Here is a 14732-nt window from a genome sequence, read left to right as displayed (position 1 = left end):
AAGGGGGCGAGGGGAGGCGCGGGGCGGAAGTGGCTGAAGGCGGCGGCGGCGCCATGTTGGAAGCGGGCAGGTTGAAGAGGGGGGGCGCGGCGCCGCGGGGCATTGTGGGGGCGCGCGGGGCATTGTGGGAGCGCGGGCGGCGGCGGCGGCGGCCGGAGCGGAGCCCCGGGACCCGGGGGGGGGGGGGGGGCGGGGCGGGGGGCGGAGAGAGGAGCCCCCCCGGCACCGCGGGATGGGAGACAGCGACCGCGGTCAGTGGGGAGGGGGCCTGAGGGGATGGGGAGGGCCTTGAGGGGATGGGGAGGGCCCTGAGGGGGTGGGGGGGGGGCCTGAGGGGATGGGGAGGGTCCTGAGGGGGTTGGGGAGGGCCCTGAGGGGTCGGGGGGGGTCCTGAGGGGCTTGGGGAGGGCCCTGAGGGGCTTGGGGAGGGTCCTGAGGGGATGGGGAGAGTCCTGAGGGGGTTGGGGAGGGTCCTGAGGGGTTGGGGAGGGTCCTGAGGGGGATGGGGAGGGTCCTGAGGGGATGGGGAGGGTCCTGAGGAGCTTGGGGAGGGCCCTGAGGGGATGGGGAGGGTCCTGAGGGGTTGGGGAGGGTCCTGAGGGGATGGGGAGAGTCCTGAGGGGGTTGGGGAGGGCCCTGAGGGGATGGGGAGGGTCCTGAGGGGGATGGGGAGGGTCCTGAGGGGCTTGGGGAGGGTCCTGAGGGGGATGGGGAGGGCCCTGAGGGGCTTGGGGAGGGTCCTGAGGGGCTTTGGGGGGGCCCTGAGGGGCTTGGGGGGGCCCTGAGGGGCTGGGGAGGGTCCTGAGGGGCTGGGGGGGGCCCTGAGGGGGTTGGAGGGGGTCCTGAGGGGCTTTGGGGGGGTCCTGAGGGGCTTGGGGGGGGGGCCCTGAGGGGCTTGGGGGGGGTCCTGAGGGGCTTGGGGGGGCCCTGAGGGGCTTGGGGGGGGGGCCCTGAGGGGCTTGGGGGGGGTCCTGAGGGGCTTGGGGGGGCCCTGAGGGGCTGGGGAGGGTCCTGAGGGGCTGGGGGGGGGGGCTTGAGTGTCTTGGGGAGGGTCCTGAGGGGCTGGGGGAGGGCCCTGAGTGGCTTGGGGGGGGGGCCTGAGGGGGTTGGGGAGGGTCCTGAAGTAGAATTGGGGGGGTTGACAGGGGGGGGGTGGGTTTGGGGGACCCTGAGGGGTTGGGGGGAGGGGCTGAGGTGGAATTGGGGGGGTTGATGGGGGAGGTGGGGGGTTTGGGGGGCCCTGAGGGGCTTGGGGAGGCCTGGGGGGGGGGGATTTGTAGTTTTGGGGGGCCCCGAGCGGATGGGGGGGGGGGGCTGAGGTGGATTTGGAGGGGGCTGAAGGGATGGGGAATCGTGAGTTTGGGGGTCACTGAAGGGATGGGGGGGGCTGTGGATTTGGGGGGGCTTGGGAGGATGAGGGGGGCTGGGGGGGGCACTGAGGCAGAATTGGGGGGCGCTGACAGGGAGGGGGGTCGGTTTGGGGGGGCTGAGGTGGAAAGGGGGAGGCTGGGGGGGGCTGGGAGGATGGGGGGGGCCCTGAGGTGGAAGCTGGGGGGGGGGCTGAGGGTTTAGGGGGGTTTGGGGGGCCCTGAGGGGCTGGGAAGGGGGTTTGGGGGGGGGGCTGAGGAGGAATTGGGGGGGTTGAGGGGGGAGGTGGGGGGTTTGGGGGGCCCTGAGGGGTTTTTGGGGGGGGCTGAGGTGGAATTGGGGGTTTTGGGGGGCCCTGAGGGGTTTTGGGGGGGGCTGAGGTGGAATTGGGGGGGTTGAGGGGGGGGGTGGGGGGTTTGGGGGGCCCTGGGGTGAAGTTGGGGGTCTGGTGGGATCAGGAGGTGAACTTGGGGGGCTGGGGCTGGGTCTGGGGGGGGGTTACGGGTTGGAGAACCATGAGGTGAACTTGGGGGGCTGGTGGGACCGGGGGGGGTCTTGGGGGGGTGGTGGGACCATCGAGAGAACTTGGGGGGCTGGTGGGACCAGGGGCTGAACTTGAGGGTCTGATGGGACCATGGGGTGAACTTGGGGGGCTGGTGGGACTATGAGGTGAACTTGGAGGGTTGGTGGGAACATGGGGGGGATCTTAGGGGGCTGGTGGGACCAGGGGTTGAACCTGGGGGTCTGGTGGGACCAGAGGCTGAACTTGAGGTCTGGTGGGACCATGGGGTGAACTTGGGGGGCTGGTGGGACCATGGGGTGAATTTAAGGGGCTGGTGGGACCAGAGGTTGAACTTGAGGGTCTGATGGGACTAGAAGTTGAACTTAAGGGGCTGGTGGGACCAGGGGTTGAACTTGAGGGTCTGATGGGACTAGAAGTTGAATTTAAGGGGTTGGTGGGACCAGAGGTTGAACTTAGGGAGCTGGTGGGACCAGGGGCTGAACTTGAGGGGCTGGTGGAACCATTGAGAGAACTTGGGGGGCTGGTGGGACCAGAGGTTGAACTTGGGGGTCTGGTGGGGGTGAACTTGAGGTCTGATGGGACCAGAGGTTGAACTTGAGGGGCTGGTGGGACCAGGGGTTGAACTTGAGGGGCTGGTGGGACCAGGGGTTGAACTTGGGGAGCTGGTGGGACCAGGGGTTGAACTTGGGGGTCTGGTGGGACCATGGGGTGAACTTAAGGGGCTGGTGGGACCAGGGGCTGAACTTGAGGGCCTGGTGGGACCAGGGGTTGAACTTGGGGGGCTGGTGGGACCATGGGGTGAACTTAAGGGGGTGGTGGGACCAGGGGCTGAACTTGAGGAGCTGGTGGAACCATTGAGAGAACTTGGGGGGTTGGTGGGACCAGAGGTTGAACTTGGGGGTCTGGTGGGGGTGACCTTGAGGTCTGATGGGACCAGAGCTTGAACTTGAGGGGGTGGTGGGACCAGGGGTTGAACTTGGGGGGCTGGTGGGACCAGGGGTTGAACTTGGGGGGCTGGTGGGACCAGAGGTTGAACTTAGGGAGCTGGTGGGACCAGGGCCTGAACTTGAGGAGCTGGTAGAACCATTGAGAGAACTTGGGGGGCTGGTGGGACCAGGGGTTGAACTTGGGGGTCTGGTGGGGGTGACCTTGAGGTCTGGTGGGACCAGGTGCTGAACTTAAGGGTCTGGTGGGACCACGAGGTGAAGGTGGGGGCCTGGCCTGGGGTCGTGGCGAGCTCTGAGGAGATGCTGGGGGTAGTTTTGAGCCTGGGGCTTCTGAGGGTGAACTTGGGGGTCCTGGGGGGGGTTGGTTATGGGTCTGGGGTCTCCCTCACCCCCCTTGGTCCCCCCCCCAGATTGCCGGAGCCCCGACAGCTCCTCGCTGAGCGCGTCCCCGGAGCCGGCGCTGCCGCGGGCGGCCATGGCCTCGCTGCCCGGCGCCGCCCTGGGCTCCCCGTTCCCCGTCATCAGCTCCTCCCTGGGCTCCCCGGGGCTGCCCAGCGCCCCCCCCCTCGCCTACGGCCCCGTCAGCAGCCCCCAGGTGAGGGCCACGTGGGGATGGGGCCCACCAGAGGTTCTCGCCTTCCTCGCAGCGGTTCGAGGGGCGCGGGTTGCGAGTGTGAGGTGGGACGTGGGTTATGGGTTCTACCAGAGCTTCCCAGCTCAATCAAATGGGTTTGAGGGGCGCGGGTTGCGAGTATGAGGTGGGACGTGGATTATGGAGCCCACCAGAGCTTCTCGGCTGGATCAAATGGGTTTGAGGGGTGTGGGTTGTGAGTATGAGGTGGGACGTGAGTTATGGAGCCCATCAGAGCTTCCCAGCTGGATCAAATGGGTTTGAGGGGTGTGGGTTGTGAGTATGAGGTGGGACGTGAATTATGGAGCACACCAGAGCTTCTTGGCTCCCTTGCAGCGGTTCGAGGGGCGCGGGTTGCGAGTGCGAGGTGGGACGTGGGTTATGGGTTCTACCAGAGCTTCCCAGCTCGATCAAATGGGTTTGAGGGGTGTGGGTTGTGAGTGTGAGGTGGGACGTGGATTATGGAGCCCACCAGAGCTTCTCGGCTGGATCAAATGGATTTGAGGGATGTGGGTTGCGAGTGTGAGGTGGGACGTGGATTATGGAGCCCACCAGAGCTTCCCGGCTCCCTCGCAGCAGTTCGAGGGGCGCGGGTTGCGAGTGCGAGGTGGGACGTGGGTTATGGGTTCTACCAGAGCTCCCCAGCTCAATCAAATGGGTTTGAGGGGTGTGGGTTATGAGTATGAGGTGGGACGTGAATTATGGAGCCCACCAGAGCTTCTCGGCTGGATCAAATGGGTTTGAGGGGTGTGGGTTGTGAGTATGAGGTGGGACGTGAATTATGGAGCCCACCAGAGGTTCTCGGCTCCCTCGCAGCGGTTCGAGGGGCGCGGGTTGCGAGTGCGAGGTGGGACGTGGGTTATGAGTTCTACGAGAGCTTCCCGGCTCAATGAGACGGGCTCGAGGAGCATGGGTTGTGAATATGAGGTGGGACGTGAATTATGGAGCCCACCAGAGCTTCTCGGCTCCCTCGCAGCAGTTCGAGGGGCGCGGGTTGCGAGTGCGAGGTGGGACGTGGGTTATGGGTTCTACCAGAGCTTCCCAGCTCAATCAAATGGGTTTGAGGGGTGTGGGTTATGAGTATGAAGTGGGACGTGAATTATGGAGCCCACCAGAGCTTCCTGGCTGGATCAAATGGGTTTGAGGGGTGTGAGTTGTGAGTATGAGATGGGACGTGAATTATGGAGCCCACCAGAGCTTCTCGGCTCCCTCGCAGCGGTTCGAGGGGCGCGGGTTGCGAGTATGAGGTGGGACGTGGGTTATGGGTTCTACCAGAGCTTCCCAGCTCAATCAAATGGGTTTGAGGGGTGTGGGTTGTGAGTATGAGGTGGGACGTGGATTATGGAGCCCACCAGAGCTTCTCGGCTGGATCAAATGGGTTTGAGGGGTGTGAGTTGTGAGTACGAGGTGGGACGTGGGCTATGGATCCCACCAGAGCTTCTCAACTCAATCAAATTAGTTTGAGAAGTGTGGGTTATGAGTATGAGATGGGACGTGGGTTATGGATCCCACCAGAGCTTCCCAACACCATCAAATCAACCCAAGAAATACAAGCTCTGAGTATGAGGTGGGACATGGGTTATGGGACCCACTGGAGGTTCTTGGCTTCATCAGAGCGGTTTGAGGCGTGTGGGTTGTGAGTTTGAGGTGGGACGTGGGTTATGGGTCCTACCAGAGCTTCTCAACTCACTCAAATTAGTCTGAGAAGTGTAGGATAGGAATATAAGGTGACATGTGGGTTATGGATCCCACCAGAGCTTCTCAACTTGATCGAATCAACCCTAGAAATGTATGTTATGAATATAGGGTGGGACGTGGGTTATGGATCCCACCAGAGCTTCTCAACTCGATCAGATGAGTCTGAGAAGTGTGGGTTATGGATATAAGGTAGGACGTGGATTATGGATCTCACCAGAGCTTCCCGGCTTGATCAAATGGTTTGGAGAGGTGTGGGTTATGAGTATGAGGTGGGACGTGGGTTATGGATCCCACCAGAGCTTCTCAGCTTAATCTAGTCAGCTTGAGAAATATGAGCTGTAAGGTGGAACACGAGTTATGGATCCCACCAGAGCTTCCCAGCTCAACCCAGTCAGCTTGGGAGATGTGGAGGGGGACGTGAGGTGGGACATAGATCATGGATCCCACCAGAGCTTCTTGACTCTATCAGATTAGTCTGGGAGGTGTAGGTTATGAGTATGAGGTGGGACGTGGGTTATGGATCCCACCAGAGCTTTCTGGGTTGATGAAATGGTTTGGAGAGGTGTGAGTTACGAGTACAAGGTGGGACGTGGTTTATGGATCCCACCAGAGCTTCCCAGCTTGATGAAATGGGTTTGAGAGGTGTAGGTTATGAGTATGAGGTGGGACGTAGCTTATGGATCCCACCAGAGCTTCCCAGCTTCATCAAATCAACCCAAGAAATCTGGGTTACAAAGTGGGACGTAGGTTACGGATTTCACCAGAGCTTCTCAGCTCAACTCAGTCAACTTGAGAGATGTGGAGGAGGTTGTAAGGTGGGACGTGGGTTATGGATCCCACCAGAGCGTTTCAGCTTAATCTAATCAGCCTGAGAAATAGGAGTTGTAAGGTGGAACGTGAGTTATGGATCCCACCAGAGCTTCCCAGCTCAACCCAGTCAACTTGGGAGATGTGGAGGGGGTCGTGAGGTGGGACATAGATTATGGATCCCACCAGAGCTTCTCAACTCAATCAGATTAATCTGAGAGGTGTGGGTTATGAATACAAAGTAGGACGTGGGTTATGGATCCCACCAGAGCTTCCTGGCTCAACTCAGTCAACTTGAGAGGCGTGGAGGGGGACCATGAGATGGGACGTGGGTTATGGATCCCACCAGAGCTTCCCGGCTCCATCAAACGGGTTTGAGGGGTGCGGGTTACGAATACGAGGTGGGACGTGAGTTCTGGGTCCCACCAGCTCTTCCCGTGCATCCCGCAGATCAACTCCACGGTGAACCTGTCCGGCCTCCACCCCGTCAGCTCCTCGGACGACGTGAAGCCCCCGCTGGGCCTCCGGGCGGTCGCCTGCCACCCGCACGGCCCCCCCGGCGCCGGCAAACGCCTCTGCGCCATCTGCGGGGACCGCCTCAGGTACCGCGGGGACGGGGCCACCAGGGGACCTCCCGGGGTCCTGACGGGCCACAAGGACGCCTCGCTTCTCCGGGACGGTTCTTGAGGAACGTCTAGAGCTTCTGGGGGGTTCCTGTGGGGCACAGGGGTGGCTTGGTTCTCCGTGAGATCTTCTCAGGAGCTTCTAGAGCTTCTCTGAGGTTCCTGTGGGACACGGGGGTGTCTCGGTTCTCAGTGAGGGCTTCTCAGGGGCTTCTAGAGTTTCTGTGGGGTATGGGGATGTCTTGGTTCTCACTGAGATCTTCTCAGGAGCTTCTAGAGCTTCTCTGCGGTTCTTGTAGGACACAATGATGTCTTGGTTCTCAGTGATATCTTTCTAGGAGCTTCTAGAGCTTCTGTGGGACACGGGGATGTCTTGGTCCTCAGTGAGATCTTCTCAGGAGCTTCTAGAAGTCCTGTGGGACAGGGGGATGTCTTGGTCCTCAGTGAGGGCTTCTCAGGAGCTTCTGGAGCTTCTGTGGGACACGGGGATGTCTTGGTGCTCAGTGAGATCTTCTCAGGAGCTTCTAGAGGTTCTGTGGGGTTCCTATAGGATACAAGGGTGTCTTGGTCCTCAGTGAGGGCTTCTCAGGAGCATCTAGAGCTTCTGTGGGACACGGGGATGTCTTGGTCCTCAGTGAGGGCTTCTCAGGGACTTGTAGAGCTTCTGTGGGACACAGGGATGTCTTGGTCCTCAGTGAGATCTTCTCAGGAGCTTGTAGAGGTCCTGTGGGACAGGGGGATGTCTTGGTCCTCAGTGAGGGCTTCTCAGGAGCTTCTGGAGCTTCTGTGGACACAGGGATGTCTTGGTCGTCAGTGAGATCTTCTGCGGAGCATCTAGAGCTTCTGTGGGGTCCCCTGTGGGGCACGGGGACACCGGGGTCTTCCTTGGGGTGGGGTTTGGTGGGTGAAGACACCTCAGTTCTCTTTGGGATTTGGTCCAGGGACACCTGGGTCCTCCCATGGTGGGAAACGGCGATGGAGTCACCTTAGTTCCTCCTTGGGATGGGATATGGGGGTCACCAGGATTCTCCTTGTGGTGGGACATGAGGATGGAGCCACCTCGGTCTTCTTCAGGATGGGCTGTGGGGATACCAGGATCCTCCTCGTGGTGGAACATGGGGATGGAGCCGCCTTGGTCCTCCTTGGGATGGGATATGGGGGCACTAAGATCCTCTTCATGGTGGGACATGAGCCTGAGACCACCTTGATCATCTTCAGGATGGGGTTTGGGGTCACCAGGATCCTCCTTGTGGTGGAACACGGGGATGGAGCCACCTTGGTTCTCCTTGGGATGAGAAATGGGGGAAGCTGGATTCTCCTTGTGGTGGAACATGGGGATGGGGCCACCTCGGTTCTCCTTGGGATGAGATATGGGGTCACCAGGATCCTCCTCGTGGTGGAACACGGGGATGGGGCCACCTTGGTTCTCCTTGGGATGAGATATGGGGTCACCAGGATCCTCCTCGTGGTGGAACACGGGGATGGGGCCACCTTGGTTCTCCTTGGGATGAGATATGGGGTCACCAGGATCCTCCTCGTGGTGGAACACGGGGATGGGGCCACCTCGGTTCTCCTTGGGATGAGAAATGGGGGAAGCTGGATTCTCCTTGTGGTGGAACATGGGGATGGGGCCACCTTGGTTCTCCTTGGGATGGGATATGGGGTCACCAGGATCCTCCTCGTGGTGGAACACGGGGATGGGGCCACCTCGGTTCTCCTTGGGATGAGAAATGGGGTCACCAGGATCCTCCTTGTGGTGGAACACGGGGATGAGGCCACCTTGGTTCTCCTTGGGATGGGATATGGGGTCACCAGGATCGTCTTCGTGGTGGAACATGGGGATGGGACCACCTTGGTTCTCCTTGGGATGAGAAATGGGGTCACCAGGATCCTCCTCGTGGTGGAACGTGGGGATGGGGCCACCTCGATCTCGTTGGAGACGGGTGATGGGGACCCCCGGATCCCCTTTGTGGTGGGACGTGAGGATTGAGCTGGAACCTGGAGAACGTGGCCACCTCCCTCCTTCCCCTCCCCTTCTCCCCGTGCTCCGGCCTCGCGGTGGGACCTGCCGGGGAGGCCCTGGAGGTCCCATCCCACCTCGGGGCCGCGTCCCGCAGGGAAGCATTATGGGGTGTACAGCTGCGAGGGCTGCAAGGGCTTCTTCAAGCGCACCATCCGCAAGGACCTCACCTACACCTGCCGCGACAACAAGGACTGCGTGGTGGACAAGCGCCAACGCAACCGCTGCCAGTACTGCCGCTACCAGAAGTGTTTGGCCACCGGCATGAAGCGAGAAGGTACCTGGAAGCCTCGAGATGTTCCTCGAGGAACCTCCTGGGAGCTCCTCTCAACCGTCGTCTCCACCTCCAGCCGTGCAGGAGGAACGGCAACGCGGGAAGGAGAAGGAAGGAGACGGCGAGCTGGGCGCCAACGCCAACGAGGAGATGCCGGTGGAGAAGATCTTGGAGGCCGAGTTGGCCGTGGAGCAGAAGTCGGACCAAAGCGTTGAGGGCGGAGGAGGAGGAGGAGGAGGAGGAGCCTCGGTGAGCTGGGTGGTGGGGGGGTGGCTTTGGAAGGTCCTCGTGGTTGGTGTCCCCGCTGACCCCTTGCCGTGTCCCCCCCACCCCCCGCCTGCTCATCAGCCCAATGACCCGGTGACCAACATCTGCCAGGCCGCCGACAAGCAGCTCTTCACCCTGGTCGAGTGGGCCAAGAGGATCCCCCACTTCTCCGACCTGCCCCTGGACGACCAAGTCATCCTCCTGCGGGCCGGTGAGACGGGGGGCTCCTCGGGGGGCTTGGGGGGCTCCTCATGGGGCTTGGGGGGCTCCTCATGGGGCTTGGGGGTTCCTCGGGGGGCTTTGGAGGCTCCTCGGGGGGCTTGGGGGCTCCTCATGGGGCTTGGGAGACTCCTCCAGGGGCTTGGAGGGCTCCTCGGGGGGCTTTGGGGGCTCCTCATGGGGCTTGGGGGTTCCTCTGGGGGCTTGGGGGTTCCTCGGGGGGCTTTGGGGGCTCCTCAGGGGGCCTTGAGGGCTCCTCGGGGGCCTTGGGGAGCTCCTTGGGGGGCTTTGGGGGCTCCTCGGGGGGCTTGGGAGGCTCCTCAGGGGGCTTTGGGGGCTCCTCATGGGGCTTGGGGGGTTCCTCAGGGGGCTTGGGGGGCTCCTCGGGGGGCTTGGGGGGCTCCTCATGGGGCTTGGGAGGCTCCTCGGGGGACTTGGGGGGCTCCTCATGGGGCTTGGGGGGCTCCTCGGGGGGCTTTGGGGGGGCTCCTCCAGGGGCTTTGGGGGCTCCTCGGGGGCTTTGGGGGCTCCTCGGGGGGTTTGGGGGGCTCCTGGAGGTGGTGGGTAGATCGTGGAGAAGGTTTGAGGGGCTCCTTAAGGTGGTGGATGGACCCCAGAGGAGGTTTTGGGTCTTTTAGAGGGATTGGATGCATCATGGAGAGGGTTTGGGGGCTCCTCGGGGGGCTTTGGGGGCTCCTCGGGGGCTTTGGGGGCTCCTCGGGGGGCTTGGGGGGCTCCTGGAGGTGGTGGGTAGATCGTGGAGAAGGTTTGAGGGGCTCCTTAAGGTGGTGGATGGACCCCAGAGGAGGTTTTGGGTCTCCTGGAGGGATTGGATGGATTATGGAGAGGGTTAGGGTCTCCTGGAGGAATTGGATGGATCATGGAGGGGCTCTGGGGGCTCCTGGAGGAGCTCAGGGGGCTCCTGGAGGGGCTGGGTGGATTGTGGAGAAGGTTTGGGGGCTCCTGGAGGTGGTGGTTGGGCCGTGGAGGGGATTTTGGGTCTCCTAGAGGTGGTGGATGGATCACGGAGAGGCTGCTGGAGGGACTGGGTGGATCATGGAGAAGGTTTGCGGGCTGCTGGAGGGAGTTTTGGGTCTCCTAGAGGGATTGGATGGATCATGGAGAAGGTTTTGGGTCTCCTAGAGGGATTGGATGGACCATGGAGGGGGTTTGGGGTCTTCTGGAGGGGGTTTTGGGTCTCTTAGGGGGATTGGATGGATCGTGGAGGGGGCTTGGGGTCTCCTGGAGGTGGTGAGAAGGTTTTGGGTCTCTTTGATGGACTGGATGGATCATGGAGCGGGTTTTGGGCCTCTTAGATGGACTGGATGGACCATGGAGGGGGTTTGGGGTCTCTTAGGTGGATTGGATGGATCGTGGAGAGGGTTTGGGATGAACCATGGAGAAGGTTTTGGGTCTCTTAGATGGATTGGATGGATCATGGAGGGGATTTTGGGTCTCTTAGGGGGATTGGATGGATCATGGAGCAGGTTTTGGGTCTCCTGGAGGTGGTGGGTGGATCATGGAGGAGGTTTCGGGTCTCCTAGAGGGACTGGATGAACCATGGAGAAGGTTTTGGGTCTCCTAGAGGGATTGGATGGATCATGGAGAGGGTTTTGGGCCTCTTAGATGGACTGGATGGACCATGGAGGGGGTTTGGGGTCTCTTAGGTGGATTGGATGGATCGTGGAGGGGATTTGGGGTCTCCTGGAGGTGGTGGATGAACCATGGAGAAGGTTTTGGGTCTCCTAGAGGGACTGGATGGATCATGGAGGGAGTTTTGGGTCTCCTAGATGGATTGGATGGATCATGGAGGAGGTTTGGGGTCTCCTGGAGGTGGTGGCTGAACCATGGAGAAGGTTTTGGGTCTGGGGGGGCCCTGACGTGTCCCGTGTCCTTGTCGTCCCCCACCCCCTCCAGGGTGGAACGAGCTGCTCATCGCGTCCTTCTCCCATCGCTCCATCGCCGTGAAGGACGGGATCCTGCTGGCCACCGGGCTGCACGTGCACCGCAACAGCGCCCACAGCGCCGGCGTCGGCGCCATCTTCGACCGGTGGGGGCTCCGACCCCCCCCGAACCCCAAAATAACCCCCCGGACCCCAAAATAACCCCCTGGACCCCAAAATAACCCCCTGGACCCACAAATCCTCCCCCAGACCCATCAATTCCCCCTTCCCAGCATCACTTCAGGCCCTCCGGACCCATAAATCCTCTCCAGACCCATAAATCCCCCTCCGGTATCACTCCAGCCCCCCCAGACCCATAAATCCCCCCCCAGTATCACTCCAGCCCCCCCAGACCCATAAATCCCCCCCCAGTATCAATCCAGCCCCCCCAGACCCATAAATCCCCCCCCAGTATCACTCCAGCCCCCCCAGACCCATAAATCCCCCCCCCCAGTATCACTCCAGCCCCCCCAGACCCATAAACCCCCCCCCAGTATCACTTCAGCCCCCCTCAAGAGCCCCATAAATCCCCCCCCCAGTATCACTCCAGCCCCCCCAAACCCATAAACCCCCCCCCCAGTATCACTCCAGCCCCCCCCAGACCCATACCCAAACCCCCCCCCAGTATCACTCCAGCCCCCCCCAGACCCATAAATCCCCCCCCCAGTATCACTCCAGCCCCCCCAGACCCATAAATCCCCCCCCCAGTATCACTCCAGCCCCCCCAGACCCATAAATCCCCCCCCAGTATCACTCCAGCCCCCCCAGACCCATAAATCCCCCCCCCCGGTATCACTCCAGCCCCCCCCAAACCCATAAATCCCCCCCCAGTATCACTCCAGCCACCCCCAGACCCATAAATCCCCCCCCAGTATCACTCCAGCCCCCCCAGACCCATAAACCCCCCCCAGTATCACTCCAGCCCCCCCAAACCCATAAATCCCCCCCCAGTATCACTCCAGTCCCCCCAAACCCATAAACCCCCCCCCCCCAGTATCACTCCAGCCCCCCCAGACCCATAAATCCCCCCCCAGTATCACTCCAGCCCCCCCGACCCATAAATCCCCCCCCCAGTATCACTCCAGCCCCCCCAGACCCATAAATCCCCCCCAGTATCACTCCAGCCCCCCCAGACCCATAAATCCCCCCCCCAGTATCACTTCCAGCCCCCCCCAGACCCATAAACCCCCCCCCAGTATCACTCCAGCCCCCCCAAACCCATAATCCCCCCCAGTATCACTCCAGCCCCCCCAGACCCATAAATCCCCCCCCAGTATCACTTCAGCCCCCCCTTTGCCCCATAGCCCCCCCCCCAAACCCCTAATGCCCCCCCCCAGCCCCCCTTTTTCCCCCCTCTTAGCCCCCCCCACCTCAAGCCCCCCCAAACCTCTTTTTTCCCCCCCCAAGCCCCCTTTTTTCCCCTCTGCTCCCCCCTCCAGCCCCTTTTTCCTCCCCCAGCCCCCCCCACTCCACATCAGGGCCCCCCCCCCAACCTCCTCATGCACCCCCCAGCCCCGCTTTTCCCCCCTCTTAGCCCCCCCCCCACCTCAGGGTCCCCCCCAAACCTCTTTTTTTCCCCCCCCCAGCCCCTTTTTTTCCCCTCTGCTCTCCCCCTCCAGCCCCTTTTTCCCTCCCCAGCCCCCAACTCCACCTCAGGGCCCCCCCCTTTACCCCTTACCCCCCCCCCAAACCCTTAATGCCCCCCCCCAGCCCCCTTTTTCCCCCCTCTAAGCCCCCCCCCCCACCTCAGGGTCCCCCCAAACCTCTTTTTTTTTCCCCCCCCCAAGCCCCTTTTTTTCCCCTCTGCTCCCCCCTCCAGCCCCTTTTTCCCTCCCCCAGCCCCCCCACTCCACATCAGGGCCCCCCCCCCAACCCCTGATGCCCCCCCCCAGCCCCCCTTTTCCCCTCCTCTTAGCCCCCCCCACCTCAGGGTCCCCCCAAACCTCTTTTTTTCCCCCCCCCAGCCCCTTTTTTTCCCCTCTGCTCCCACTCCAGCCTCTTTTTCCCCCCCCCAGCCCCCCCAACTCCACCTCAGGGCCCCCCCGCAACCCCTGATGCCCCCCCCAGCCCCCCTTTTCCCCCCTCTTAGCCCCCCCCACCTCAAGCCCCCCCCAAACCTCTTTTTTTCCCCCCCAGCCCCTTTTTTTCCCCTCTGCTCCCCACTCCAGCCCCTTTTTCCCTCCCCCAGCCCCCCCACTCCACATCAGGGCCCCCCCCCAACTCCTGATGCCCCCCAGCCCCCCTTTTTCCCCCCTCTTAGACCCCCCCCACCTCAGGGTCCCCCCCAAACCTCTTTTTTCCCCCCCCCAAGCCCCTTTTTTTCCCCTCTGCTCCCCCCTCCAGCCCCTTTTTCCCTCCCCAGCCCCCCCCCTCCACCTCAGGGCCCCCCCCCCTCCCACCTCAGCCCCCCCCAAACCCCTGATATCCCCCCCAGGGCCCCCCCCCACCTTTTAACCCCCCCCCCCATCTCCACTCAGGGTGCTGACCGAGCTGGTCTCCAAGATGCGGGACATGCGGATGGACAAGACGGAGCTGGGCTGCCTCCGCGCCATCATCCTCTTCAACCCTGGTACCCGGGGGGGGGGGGGGGCTTTAAGCTTGGGGGGGGGGGGGGGCAGATTTTTTTTTTTTGGGGTGGGGTGGGGGCTTAAATACCCCCCCTCACCCCCTTTTTTTTTTTTCCCAGATGCCAAGGGCCTTTCCAACCCCGGCGAGGTTGGAGCTGCTCCGCGAGAAGGTTTACGCTTCCTTGGAATCTTATTGCAAGCAGAAGTATCCGGAGCAACAGGGCAGGTAGGGAGGTGGGGGGGGGTGAAATTAGAGGGGGGGGGGCTATTTTTTAAAGTGGGGGGGGCTCCTCTTAGCCCCCCCCCAATCCCCTCTCCAGGTTCGCCCAAGCTCCTCCTGCGCCTCCCCGGCCCTGCGCTCCATCGGGCCTCAAGTGCCTGGAGCACCTTTTCTTCTTCAAGCTCATCGGGGACACCCCCATCGACACCTTCCTCATGGAGATGCTCGAAGCCCCCCCACCAGCTCTCCTGAGACACCCCCCCCCACCCCAAAAAAAAAAAAAAATTGGGGGGGACACCCCCCAAAAAAGCCCCCCCAGAGGGGTTTGGGGAGGACCCCAGTGTCCCCTGTCGCCTCGAGAGCCGTCAAGGACCCCCCCCCATCCCCATCCTGGAGGGGGGGGTTGATGGGTTTGGGGGGCTAATGGGGTTTGGGGGGGCCCCTTGTGTGCCCCCCTCCCTCTTCAGGAGCGTTGTGACCCCCCCTCCCCATCCTAGAGGGGGGTTGATGGCTTTGGGGGGGCCCCCTTGTGTGCCCCCCTCCCTCTCCAGGAGCATTGTGACCCCCCCCCTCCCCGTCCTAGAGGGGGTTGATGGCTTTCGGGGGGCCCCTTGTGTGCCCCCCT

The 14732-nt window shown here is 62.3% G+C and overlaps 1 protein-coding gene across 1 annotated transcript; it reads left to right on the top strand.

The window, feature by feature from the left end:
• The first annotated feature begins 140 nt into the window (after positions 1-140).
• Positions 141-14117, top strand: LOC138735107 (retinoic acid receptor RXR-beta-like). Its single transcript, XM_069882986.1, is given in 10 exon segments — positions 141-251; positions 3249-3433; positions 6425-6558; positions 8695-8894; positions 8968-9140; positions 9240-9369; positions 11295-11427; positions 13798-13889; positions 14007-14038; positions 14040-14117. Coding segments are annotated over 10 exon segments (1176 nt in total). The 5' UTR covers positions 141-232.
• The last annotated feature ends 615 nt before the right edge of the window (positions 14118-14732 follow it).

The sequence above is a fragment of the Phaenicophaeus curvirostris genome, unplaced genomic scaffold (genome assembly GCF_032191515.1).
Source record: "Phaenicophaeus curvirostris isolate KB17595 unplaced genomic scaffold, BPBGC_Pcur_1.0 scaffold_447, whole genome shotgun sequence".
Taxonomy (NCBI): Eukaryota; Metazoa; Chordata; class Aves; order Cuculiformes; family Cuculidae; genus Phaenicophaeus; species Phaenicophaeus curvirostris.
Note: the sequence above shows the minus strand (reverse complement) of the source record. Positions and strands in the feature narration are given on the sequence as shown.